The sequence below is a fragment of the Zonotrichia albicollis genome, chromosome 15, assembly GCF_047830755.1.
Source record: "Zonotrichia albicollis isolate bZonAlb1 chromosome 15, bZonAlb1.hap1, whole genome shotgun sequence".
Lineage (NCBI taxonomy): Eukaryota > Metazoa > Chordata > Aves > Passeriformes > Passerellidae > Zonotrichia > Zonotrichia albicollis.
Window position 1 is genome coordinate 11,031,207 of NC_133833.1, and position 13,942 is coordinate 11,045,148.

General features: G+C 38.7%; 1 protein-coding gene across 1 annotated transcript in view; it reads right to left on the minus strand.

Annotated features, from left to right (window-relative positions):
* Positions 1-3,303: 3,303 nt before the first annotated feature.
* Positions 3,304-13,942, minus strand: part of ATP10B (ATPase phospholipid transporting 10B (putative)) — a 50,034-nt gene continuing 39,395 nt past the window's right edge. Inside the window, exons 16-22 of the mRNA XM_026791417.2 lie at positions 13,001-13,077; positions 12,293-12,418; positions 10,968-11,168; positions 10,297-10,377; positions 10,097-10,201; positions 9,472-9,659; positions 3,304-6,834 (exon numbers count right to left, since the gene is read on the minus strand). Coding sequence (XP_026647218.2) covers positions 6,357-6,834; positions 9,472-9,659; positions 10,097-10,201; positions 10,297-10,377; positions 10,968-11,168; positions 12,293-12,418; positions 13,001-13,077 — 1,256 coding nt within the window. The 3' untranslated portion in view covers positions 3,304-6,356. The remainder of the gene's footprint in view (positions 6,835-9,471; positions 9,660-10,096; positions 10,202-10,296; positions 10,378-10,967; positions 11,169-12,292; positions 12,419-13,000; positions 13,078-13,942) is intronic.

The window sequence follows — 13,942 nt, forward strand, 5'->3', positions numbered from 1 at the left end:
TGAGCAGGTGGGGAGTGTAGGTGAGATTCACACACATGAAAAACCCCAGACTTCAGTTACTCTAGCAGAGCACTCCTACCTTCTAACCACTTCCATTCTGCCTGGTAAATACAATTGCTTTATTTAGAAATCAACAGTTTTTAGGCTGTGTCCTGCCAGATAATGTATACTCTTCTATAAATGCAGAAAATTTCACTACCTAGAGGTGCCAGAAAATCAGAGGTCTGATTTTCAAAGTTTATTTACAAATTATATGCTCAAATACCTGATTTCCTCAATCAAAGTAATGTTTATGTCTAAATGGTTTGTATTTTAGTGCTCTGCAGGCTGAGGAAGTTTTTTTCAGGATCCTGTAAATGATTTTCAGAACTGAAGATGGAGTGATTGGAAGGAAACTCATTCCTTAAAGTTCATCACTCTGACCAAGCATGATTAAATACTATATAATTTAACATTATTTGCTGATAGAAAATCAAAACACTTGCCCCCAGCATGCTGACATTTACGCAGTGGGGAACATTTGCGCATTTTATGCTTACAGTAACAGATGAGATATGAAATAGGTTCGAATAATGCTTTGTTCACCATGGAAGTCTTCACAGCATATGAGCTTGTTCCAGATCCCTGCCATTATTGTGATCTGTTTCTACAAACTGCAAGTAAAGAAAAACTATTTTGATGACAGATAGTGGATAAATCTTCAAAACTCCAGTAGCAGATTCTCCTCAAGCATGCTCCACTGTAGAGCTAATCCTCTTTCTCACAGGGTTTGAGTTTGGCTTTTTTGTTAATAAAGACTTGCATAAACAAATAGGTGACATGGATTGTCTTTCCCTCCTGAGACATTGGATTTTTGTTTGATTCTGTGAAAATATATCACAAATAAGGAGTTAAGTAATCTCAAGAAACTGCAAATAATTTTAAATGTTAAAGAATGCAAGTCAAATGCGGTGCCAGAATATTCCTTTTAAATAAGATGCCTTCAAAATCAGTATTAGGACTTAAAATGTTTATTTGGTGTGGTGCTTGGACTGCATTATTGAAGAGTGTTGGAGAGTTGGACTCCTATTGGCTCTAAATTTTAGCTTTGGGTTTTTTATGTAAGAACTAATAGCTGCAAGCACAATTCTGTCTCTTTGATGTCTGTGTGCTATATTCCTTCCCTACTGTGATATTGAAGATTATGAAATTGAGCAGAGGATCCTAAGAACAGATTCCCAGTATTTATATGTTAAAAATTTTTGAGAAATTCAGTTTGAGTCTTTACAGCATTGCATCCTCTCAAAACATGATTAAAACCATGCTCATTTTAGCTAATTTACTCATTAAAACTGTGCTCATTTTAGCTACTGTAAGAGAGTGGCAATTCTTCACAGTCCTCTGCAGTTAACCAAGAACATGCATGAATGCACACTTCAATTGTTTTATTCATAAAATATGTTAGATTGACACTTAAAGCCTTTAATGATGTGTGAACAGTGATGGAAAGCTGTTCCAGAATTTGTTTGGAAGGCTCCAGAAGGTCTTGGACTTGTTTATACTCTTCCTTTATCATTACTCCTGGTCTTGATGGTGACAGTTCACTCCCATTCCATCCCATGAACACAGGAACAGGATGGAAGTTTCCTCTGCTCTTCAAACCTTGACTCAGACCATGAAATCACTGACCACAAGCTGCCTAAGCATTGTGAAAGAGGATCCATTCAGACTGAGCTTTGACATATTTGTCCTTCCTGGCAAAAGTCCTTAGAATTAAAGTATTAACAAAATGAGATAGGCACTAATAAAACTGCAGGGGAAGCCAGCTGATTTCAAATGCACTCAACTGACCTGCCTGCAGTCTATTGATTTCTGTTTGTCCTTTTTAAAATAAAACCAATAAATGTCTGGAAGTTCCCTAAGTGATTTGTTTGATGTTAAATAGAAAAATGTTAGTAAAATAAAGTGGAATACAAAAGGCAGGAACCATCTCTGTTTAGATTCTTCTTCCACTGGATTGTCTACTTATTGCAAATATTTTTACTGCCTCCCCTCCCAGCTCCATTAAATTTTTGTCTCAGCTTTATGGTGTTGTACAGTAATGGGTACAAGAAAGCAACAGCATGATGTGGTTTCTGTGAAGGTCAAAATTTTGTCTCTGTGAGCCAGAACTTAACCCTTTTGTCATTTCTGTTGATAATTTATAGAGCAATGCTCTCCTGCTGCAGAACACAATGAGCACACCAGTTCTCTGGGCACCAACAGGGAAAGTGTGGCTGGATGTGGAAGCATCCTTCAGTAGCTGCACTGGGAATGGGGGGGAATAACTGTTGCCTTCTGTGCCTTCAGACAACAGATCCTCAGATCTTATTTGAAAAATAATGATTCAGGCTCTATTCAGTCTCAACTTTTTTCATGTAAATGAGCATAAGCTGGTGTTATATTAAAGAGCCAGACAGAAAGTTCTGTTTGCAGTTGTCTCATGCACTGATAATTGCAGCAAGTTCCAGTCCCTGGCAATGTCAAAAGTACTTTATAGCTCTTCAGTATTACTGGGTCTTCTCTTTAAATCCCACCCTCTGTGATCATTATCTCCAAGAGCCTCTTGTCTCCACGTTTATATTTTTACTCATCAGTGCTGCTTACAAGTATCTAATCATGCCACATCCTGCCTGCAGTCACCTTACCCCTAAAGTTAATAGCTCTGTACTCATACCTCAAACTACAGCCAAACAAATGAATTAATTTCAGCATCAGCCAACAAAGTGGGAAAGTAAATGCAATTAATCTTTGGGAAAACTAGCTGCTCACTGTGCTTCAGCAGAGAACCCATCTCACAGAGTATTTAAAGTGAGATATGTAAGGAAAGAGAGCAAGCTGGAATCCTTCCTCTCTCACACCTGAATAGTTCTGGGGTTTACACTGCACAGTTATTGCTGACTTGCAGCAGATAATCAGCAATAACGGCAGAGACCTCTCTAGCTGGCTGTATTGAGACAGACATGAACAAGGTGTGTTTGTGTTTGCACTGCCTGCATCTTGTGTTAAAAGAGCCCAGAATTTGCCTGTCCTGAGAACATGAGGAGTGACTCTTCACTGACCACTGCAAGCAGCAGGGGAATCCATCTATGACCTCCAACAGCCCTGGCAGGCCAGTTCCTGCTCACCTCTGTGTGAGATGTCACCTTCTCTTTTTCCTTACGTAAAGTTATGCATAGCTCACTGCTCCATATGCAGAATCATCAAAATAACATCATAGACAGGAATAAAAAGAATGCAGTAACTTCACACATTCCCTCCATTAATTTGTTTTATTATCCAGGTATATGAAATATTGAATATCACCAGAGAATACATTAAAAATGAGACACCTGTTCTGCTATGAAGCATCCACATTAGAATTAATGGAACATGGACCTTGACAGTATTATTAAATATGTCTTGAAATAAATAAATAAAGCTACCTTGGAAATCCAGTTAGGTCTAAATAACCCATTTAGTAAATACACTTCCCTTCTTCCAAAAAAAAAAAAATCCTTAGGAGACTATCTGTCTTGCTGGAGGCTTGTTTTCACTGGAAAAGAAAGTTTTTTCTCTTGATCCTACATCCCCAAAGGAAGGATAGTCTCAGCTAATTTACCTCATGATCAAAGGGAAGTAAGTGCCTGTTCAACATTTTTTTTTTAACATGAGATAGTTCATGGTAAGTGCACAGCCAGGAGCAGAAGGAAGATCACAGTGTTAGCAGTTATTGTGGGTCCAAACTGAGGCAGCATCTGCTTCAGAGGATGGCTGGCAGCCCTGTCACCCACGAGGGGACACACAGAAGGCTCTGGAGCCAGCTGCAATGCAGAGGTCAAGCCTTGCATGGTGCTGCCTTTCTGTTCTGTTTATTTCAGCCTTCTCTCTCTTCAAGGATCAAGGAAAATGAAGGAGTGGTTTTCCTCTATTTTGCAAACTCTCCAGGTAAATTCATCCATTGGATCATTTGTGGCAACCCACCATGCAATAGAATTATCAGTCTTGTATGTTTTGCTACAGAATTATTTAAGGCATGCAAAACTGCATCCATGCAAAATTGGATTATTTATTTCTTTCTTTTACCCAACATAACTATTTTTGGTTACAGCTTAGAAAATACTTAAAAAATGACTCTTCTTCCACTTCTTTTATTCCCAGACACAGCAGGATATGCATCACTAAATAGCTTTTAGTGGTTATTTTGTTGGAGTTCCTAATCAATCCTGTTTTCCCTCCCCTCTATGCTATTTCTAACCCTAAGCCAGGGCAAAATCCATGATAGAACCGTTTTGCAGAGACTGATGAGAAAACATGAGATTAATTCTCAGCTTTCAATTCAGGAAAGGCATACAACTGATATTCAATTCAGGAAGTCTTACAGAATTGCTAAAACATCTCCTGTCTAGCCCTGTGCACATTCAGATATATTTTTCCAGCTCTTCTGATAATTGCTCCTGCTATGCAGAGGAGCAGCCTCTGGAAACAGGAGTTTGCTGCTCAGAGTGATGGTAGGAAAAGCATTCCTTCACCTCTGTTTTTGTCCTCTCACCAGCATAGCAAGGCATGACCTCATCACACTTATTTCTATAAAACACTTCACATTTTGTAGTACAATATGTAATTGACATCTTCTTTAAGCTCAAAGGAAATGGGCTTTTTAATGTAAAAAATAAGCTGTGAATGGTAAAGAATTTCTCTTTAGTCTTGCTGCCCCAGGTCTGTTCCCAGCTAGTGAGCAAACATTTGAGCAATCTCGCCCTCCATTTAAAATAACCTCATCTATACCTATTTTTCTTCATTTTGCTCATCAAGCAAAAAAATCTCTTATTGAATTAATTGCTTGCAATTAATACTCTAACAAAAGGAGTTCTTACATATGCTCTTGCCCTGGCTACCAGAAATCCCAGTGGGAGATGTGCTGCTCAATTTTGCCTGACTTGTTTTGAAGTAAGAACTTGAAGACTCTAGCTACAGTAATTATTATAACATACAGATGTTAAATTAGCATTTGCTAAATAGGTTATTAGAAAGATCACATGTTGTCATAGGTAGTAAATAGCTAAACACAGCATATATAAAAAAGGCTAAAAACCTATTAAATCAGAACCAGTGGTAGATTCACAAAAGTACAGATGGTTTGAATTTTAAACTAAGTAAGATTTCATCCCACATTGTGAAGAAAACCTTGTGAAATGGTCTTACTAGTCAACATTTCTATAAGAAATATCAGTCACCCTTCATTGCATTGCAATGAGTAGTTATGATGGCGACATCTTATGGTTTTCTTCTGCAACTTTTTGCCCTGAGATACCAAAAAAGGGATAACATATTATGTATATTTTGGTCATTTTACACCATGTACTTACTACAATGTGATTAGGGACCTTCATATATGTCTTGTCAAAATCTCCATTATTGAGATCCATCAACTAACGAATGTGACTCACTGTGGGGAGGAGCATAATTCATACTTGATTGAATGCAGCAGCACCACATAACAATATAGGGAACTGAGATAAACTGAATTTCTAGAAGAAAAATCAGGGACAACTTAAGAATTCCAGGACACAAATCCTTGAATGTGACTTGTTATATCTGTCTACTTCTTTAGGTATGAGGAAGTAGACTCCTATTACCACCAAGTTGTCTTGGCAGCTCATGTAGTTCAGTATTTGTATTCTTCATCTTTATGAGCTCACTTGTCCTTTCCTTAACATTATCAGGTCAATCTGCTATCTGCATAAAAATCTTACTCTTCAGGGAACACAGGCTGTAGTGCTGATATTGTTGTATGTGTAAAGTACATATATTAAAACATGGGACATTTTCTAATGTCTCTCCATTGCTGCTATTCTGCAAGTACCTTTAGTATCTGCAGGTAGTAATTTTTCATGCAGAATTATAATTTTTAAGTTACTAAGCTCCTTTCTAGACTTTGAGAGTAAAAATCTAGAGTGGAATGGGTTGGTTTAAGACTTGGTTTAATAAATAATGGATTCTCTTTGTATTAACCCAATAGCATAATAATAACAACATTGAAACTTCACAAATATTCCCTATTAATATGATACAAAAATATCAGTTGAAAGAAAGTAATTGTGCAATTCTCAGCAACTGCATGATGCTCATGTAATGTTTCTGTGACATGACCAAACCAGGAAGATCAAAAAGCCATGTACTGATAAAACCAGACAATGATCTAGTCAGCTAAGGTTGCATATTGGAGTTGCTATTGCACTACTCCAGCTGCCTCTCTCTCCATTTCTAGTGAAAATAATGGCTGAGCATAAACATTGTCATTTTCCCTGTTGAATCCTCCTCCACATAGGCTGTGGTTTCCATTTCTGAACGTTTCCTCAGAGTGTCACAGAGCTCACTGACCGCCGGTGGTAATTAAAGCTTTTGAGATAATCTTTACCATCCTGCCCAGGAGCTGCTTCCCTGCTGGCTACAAGGGGATGATGGCCAGAGGAAGGCCCTGCTGAAGAATCAGCAGCAGATTCTTCCTCTGCCCACCTGTTAAAGAAGTAATAGCCTTCCTCATATGTCCTTCTGCCGAGAGGATTAGGGGCAGAAACTCCCAGATTTTCTGTGTCCCTGGGAGACAGGGCTGCTGCTGGGTGTAGGAATGGTGACACACATAAGTGGCTGATGCTTTGGTCAAGGTCATCATTAGATGCAGGTGAGGCCACAGGTGCACTAGAAGCAGCTTCTTTTCTTGATCTTAGTTTCTGGATTTCAAGATCCTGTTGCTCCTTAGGAAGTTTTTCTACTTGCTGTGCTCTCAGAACAAGAGATGCTCCAAGGGTTCCTCGTAGAGCAAAAATAAAGAACCTGATGAAGGAGGAAAGGAATGGATTTTTTAATCAGTGGGCTCATTCCATAATTTACATCACATATCCCAAATACAGATACTAATTTTCCATTATTTACAGACATCAGGTAGACACCTTATACCTGGCAGATGAAAGTTGACTCCTGGATCTTAACACAGCATGTTACTACATATTTAGCTTGACCTGTATAGAGTCAACTATATGTATATATATTTTTCATTTTTTTTTAGTATTTATAACTACTTGTTTGCTGAACAGTGAAGAAAAATTAGAAAAAATCTCGAGAGATGCAATATTTGAAAATATGGAAGTTGCTTCTATACTGGTAAAACAGGCTAAAGAAGAGATCTTAATTTGTTAGATAAGAGAAAAACTGAAGTTAAAAACCTCAGCTTTTGGATTTTTTCAGAAAGCAGCAAAAGAAATGTCCTCTCTGCCCTTTGCAGGACAGAGGACTTATGTAACTAAATATTGTGTGCTGTGAGACTGCATACATCCTCTCTCCATGTCATATCATCTTTGTGTGAAAATCAAAGTCTCTTTCAAAGCATCTTTTTTATTAGGATTTGACCTTTACATAGGTGGCTTCAACATGTATTTTATAACAAACATGGGTACTCTGTGAAATTGCATTTCAAAAGGTGCCATCCTCACATCCTGCTGCTCAATGTATCTATAAACAAGATGTACAAGATTAAAAAGGCTAACAAGCAGCAGTACAGAAAGGGCTTTTAAGGCAATGGATTTCTTGGGTTTGCACAAGCAGGAATGGATAAAGTTAATTTGCTGTGCCTGTGCTCAGGCTGGTCCATCCCAACAGAATCTCAGGTCTGCTCAGGAGGTGAAGAGCATGGGAGAGCCCAAGACTTTCTGTGTACATCTGCTGTGGGTCACAATGTCCTGTGACTTTCTCCTCAGCTCGTTTTCTGCATCTTTAGTGCAAGTTCCAGGGAAACCAGACAGGATGACAGAGAAGGAATGGGAAACTGTCTCCCATCCTGTAAACTGCTCTCACCTGCTCCCGCCCTCCCACAGCCCAGCAGGGCACAGGCCAAGGCTCCCCCTGAGTGCTGCAGCCCAGACCAAAGGCGGCACTCAGGGAAAGAACCCAGGAGAGCAATTATTTTAAAAAAACCTGTTAGAAGGAACCCAGAACCTCCAGCAACCAAGTGAGGAGATAAGGAGCAGGCAGGACAGTGTGATGGACCGTGGAATGGAATGGAAGTTAAAATTGAGTGCATTTCAGCAGAGGGTGGTTTCACCACTGCTGTCATCTGCTGGCACAGCTCAGTTGGAGTAGAAACAGGTCCTGGATATTCTGCACATAAAGGTGTGTGCAGAGCATAATCTGGGGTACCAATACAAAGGAACAGCACTTGTCCAGATTTGAAGATATGAATATATAGCCCTTAACCTCAGTAACCTGCTGAGGCAGCAAGGATCTTAAGTGTGCTAAACTCCCAAGATGGAGACACAAGCTCTCTAACCACGTGCTTGATGCAGCTCTCAGCAGAAAGCTCAGGGTCAAAAAGTCACTGTGAATGAGGGCTGATAGGAAAACAAAAGTCATGCAGGAGCAAAGCAGACTGGAAAAGGATGCCCTGCCTAGAAGACATGAGACCTTACTGAATTGTGTTGTTTATTCTGATCTGAACTTATATTATATAACATAAAAATCACAAGAGCATCTCAACTCAAATGGGAAAATAAGAATAGTTTGAAGAAAAACACCATCTATTGTTGAAAAGTTCCTTTTCAGTCAAAGTTAAGGCTCAGAGTCTAATGCCTTAAAGCACTTACAAAACCAGATACTAAAAATATTGTCCTGAATTTTGTAATACCAGTGCGCTGAATTACCTCATGGGAATTAGGATGAGAAGGAAACCACCAAGATAGTCAAACCAACCCATTTCTTTCAATGCCCAAGCAAATAACAAATAAATATTTGAAACAAATGGTGCAACTCAAAACATACCTGCTTTAAGAATTGCTAATGTATTGAACATCAAAAGTAGTAATGTTCCCATATATATATGGGAACAGAATAAGTCTGTTTTTTATACCATTTTTTCAGCAACATATCACAATAACTATCCCTCTCCAAATATTATACAGTCTCAATTAAAATTATCTTTAAAAAATCTGATTTTTTTACAATACAAAGTTAAACTAAAATTCTGGATGCAATGAATATTTTTCATAAATAAATACTCCTAAATTCAGCTTACTAATGCATCATAATGTACTTGAAACCAAGAATATATTTAGTAACTCTCAAACATACAGGAATAATTCCAAGATTTGTTTATAATCTTGATCTGCTCAACAACATTGTGGTCATGACAGTGAATAATTAGGTAGCAGATCTATACTGGTAAATTTTGATGCACCCCAAGAAGAAAGGTTTCCCTGATGGGAAAAGTAGAAGATACATAGTGACTGATCTAGGGTTATATAACTGAATAAATGAATGGTTCATGAACTGGAAGGTTGAACTCAGGCATCTGCCTTCCACTCTGATCCATTATCCCTGTGCAGCACGTGTCTGACACATCACATATCTGTACACATCCCTGTTGTTTCTTCCCTCCCATGTCTGCAAGCCCACAAAAGGAAAACATTCAATCATCCAAACCTTGGTAAGAGTGCGATGACGGGGGTTATGAGGCACAATAAATAGAAGGTGGGGTCCTTGAGCTGCCTCTCCATGATCCAGTAGGGGTTGGTGGGGGGGTTGCAGAGCAGGCAGGCAGCGTTGTAGGCGACAGAGAAGATGAGGTACAAAGCCACACTGCAGAGCATTGTCACCAGCTGCAGCACGGTCTGCAAGCACAAGGGATGCCAGTGAGACCCTGAGGGTGTGAGACAGGAGGGGACAAAGGCACCTGGGAAGAGTGCATCTAACAGTGCATTTTACTGAAATCTGCAGTAGGAGAAATAGCCAGAAATAATTTAGAGAACAGCACTGAATACAGTTCTCCAAGTAACATTCCTCATATATTGAGGTATGCAAGTATTTGGTACTGTCCTGTCCAAAGGCATGATAGAAACAAATTCTGTCACTGAAGGTTTTAACCTGGGGCTACTAAAAAATTCTGGCACTTTGTGAAATCTTAATGTATCTGCTACTTACCTTTTGTGACCCAGAATTCAGGTAAATGACTCTGAAAGAGAATTCTATGCCTACACAAGATGCAACATTCACAAAAAAAAAACCCAAAACAAAACAGTGCTGTGAACAGGACAGGTCAAATACATACCCATGTTTTCATTTCTAGAGCCTGGTGCAAGAGAATGGTCAGGAGGGCGATGGTGTTGATGGGGTTTCCAAAGGAAAGCACATCTATGTCAGAATCTTTGTACATCTGCAAAACAGACAGAGACCCTGACTATTCAGAACTGAATTTACTACTTCTGAGGAGGACAGGAGAGTGAGAACATTAAGAAGCCTTTTACTTACCAAATAGGGGACAAAGAAGCAAATGAGGCTTTGATAGAAGGCATCCAACATTGTAATAATAAAAGCTGACAAGTTGTATATCTGCAGGAGTTTACAGATAACAGTCATTATGATGGGATATATGTCTCTAGCTGTCCTGCAAACATAATTGCTGTTTGTCTTCCATTCACACTAATAATTATTGCTAACTGGTCTCTTTCTATGAATAAATACCTCCTGAGCAGCTGATTAAACCAAAGGCTTATCTCTAAACAGGCATTTTATCTGTGTTAAGTAAAGACAGACCTTAGGAATATTACCAAGTCTAGAAAGAGTATTAAAAGCCGAATTTTGCCAATGTCATGTCCCTTCACAATGGATGTTATTCCTCAAATTCTTTCTCCAAGGTCCTTCTAGAGTTATAAAATTGGTCAAAAATCCTTTCTTCTAATGCAACACTTATTTTGTGCCATTTTAATTTGACTATTTGCCATATTTAAACTTATCTAGTGACCTATGGTGTCACAGCTCCCATGGAGCAGAATGCATTGCTGGAGAGACAGAAGATTGGACCCTGTTGTTTCAACATTCCAAGTAAGTCTAAACTCTTTTCTTCCTTCCCTCATTCCTCAGCAAAAAAACCCTGTGGTCCTTTGGGTTATCAAGCAGTTATTTCAGCAGCCATGACATACCTCTGAATTCTGTCCATTCTTGTACAGCTCGGGCAGACGTAGGAGTGTTTCTGCAGAAACATCTTTGTCAAGGACTCCAAAGAGGAGAGGGGGCACCGAGGTGAAGAAGAGGTTGAAAAAGATCATCTGCCAGTAGTCTAGCATGCTGCTGCCTGAGAAGCCACAGAAGAACTGGTACCAGAAGAGCAGGTTGACGTAGCACTGGGAGAAGCACAGACCAAAAAACACATAGTTACACCTGTGGTGTTTATTTGTTTATTGAGGCACTGGTTATCAACAGAGCCTCCTCTGAGGACAGGATTTTGGCTAAAGGCACTGCACTTCATTCCATAAAGCAATACACCCTAAGGGTCTGTTTCACAGTGATCCACTGTGATACAGCTTTTTAAAAGCCATTATGGTTCTTTAAGAACATATCAGAGAATTAATTAAGTGAACTGTTCACAGCCCTGAGCACTAGATTTTAGAATCCTTTTGGAATCTCATTGTCCATGTGGAATCAAAGGCGTGCTGCTCCCTAATGCTATGGGGGACATTAAAGAACAGCAGCATCCTAGTCTGGAGAGCTAATTCACATTGCAAATAAATAGCCCTTGAACTCTAAAAGGATGTCCAGTCAAAAAAAGCAAAGTGTTCATTTCCACTACAAATTTTAACATTAATAAGAAATAATCCTTATTGAAAATTATTAAAAACTTCACAAAAAACCATATACCTTGAATTCTAGGTAAAAAGCCTTTCGTGCTCAGAGCGTATTTCATGTCAAATGGACTTGTTTTCCCAGTCTTGTAGAAACTGAATTACTTCATTTTTCCCACTTTATATCATACTTCAATGCATAGATCATTTGCATATACATTAAATTTTTAATAAAAATGACAGATATGAATGCATCATTACTTGCAAGTGGCTCCTATAAAAATTCAGAGGTTTCAAGGCAGGCAGTTCTTAGTACACACTCATCTACATTTGAGTGCTAATAATCTGATCTCCCTCATGCAAATTTTATTTTGAGGCTCATGGGTATTATTAATAAAGTTTCTTGTGCTAGCATATAAAGTTACTAAGCCTTGAGTCCTTTTTCCCTCTGGAATAATGCTATTTCAAAATATATTTAGAGCCTGTATTTTTCTCAATGCTCTATGCAGCAGCTTGCTAAGAAGGAAGGGGCATACTATAAACTTGCAAAGTGAAGAAACACAACTATATCTTCATAAAAAATAAGAGCATAACCTGCAAAAACCAAAAACAAACAACCAAGAAAACCCTCAGAGCTGGAATTAACCTTTGCTAGGATGAACACTTAATAATTTTAATCATCTTACCACATTTTTGTAGAAAAAGTAAATCACCATCTTTGCCAGGCGAGCATAGCACCAATGTCCATGGACAAGAAGGAGCTTTTTGAGATGCTTAAATCGGGATATTGCAAAGTCACTGGCCATCACAGCCTTGGGGAAAAGGAACAGAAGATAATTTACAATACAAGGTCATTTACAATACATCCTTTTCACTATGTAATGAAATTTGAACATAGACATTGAAGCAATTTCCTACTATTGAATATTGTAAAAGAAACAAAACCAACAAACTGACCCTCAAGAACATAGTTGGAGCTTTCTATGTCTGCAGAGCTCTCCATTTAAGGAGGATAAGGAAGGGGGATGTGTGGGAAAGGATACAGGGCAGAAGACTGTGGAAGAGAATCCACAAAACCTGGAAACCTGGAAATGCAGCAGCTGAGAAGATTCAGAAACCAGATGCTCACCTAACACTGGGCAGACATCTGCTAATTTTCCAGTCTCATGAGCAAACACAGGTTTGTCCTCACATGATAATTTTTTGGCTCAAAATGCTTTTTTTTTTTTTTTTTTTTTTTTTTTTTGTGGCTGGACCCTTAATTACAAATTGCATATTAATTTATGATGCCAACTTGCATTTTTAAGATGACACTTGAGAGTGCAGGGCTGCTATGAAACTTATTAAGCCTTAAGAGACTACCTGACAAAAGAGGAAAGAAACTGAGAGGATACCTGCATGCCTTCTTGGCCAGATATTCCAATTCCAACATCAGCTGCTTGAATCATACTCACGTCGTTTGCACCATCCCCTAGAGTGGGAAGAGAGGAGGGAACAATAACAATGCAAGAAAGGCTGCCTCCATCAGAAGAAGGAAATAATCTCAGCTATGCTGATTATTTCAAATATTCGGTAATACCATGCAGCTTGATCAGGGGAACTGATGTGTGGCATCAAGTGAAATATCAAGGCTCTGGTCTTGGTCTCCTTCCCTGGCTCCACCAGAGCAAAATCCAGCATTGGGACCAGCTGGGTGGTGACACAGCAACTCCAACCCCATTTATGTCAGTGTCATTTTGTGTTTCTGCTTGGCCAAATCCATATGCTCAGGAACATGTTTTGCAACACCCTATTTCACTGAATTCTCTGAATCTATGACAAATTTGATTGCAGATGACAACGTAACAAGCCAGTTTCAAAAATTATTTTGCTCATTTCAACTCACAGCAATAAGTTAGGTATGTAACCAAATTTCCAGGGAAAGAACAGCCATGTTTATTGCTTGCAATATGGAGATTGCAAATTAGGTTAGTTGGTAAAGTAAATGAAGCAGAAGGCCGAAAGCTTATGGTTTGAACTGTAAGGCAAAGTAATATTTCAAAAATACAATAGATTTTCCTTTTGTCCACAGAGGTGTATTTGTTTAGTTTGGAGTCATCTAAATCAATTCATCAAGGATTTTAGTGGCATCACTTGCCAAAAGTGTGGAAGGAAACTCAAAGCATTTCACACTATTTGGAGGTAAAAGGCAAATGAGTGCTTAATACCACTCTGGAGATAATTCTGTTTTCACCAAGGAAAATCTGACAGGAAAAGGGCTTTATTAAAAAATAAAATAGTGACTAATGATGAATGATTTCCAGGCCCAAAACAAGGACGTTGTGCATGTGTTTATA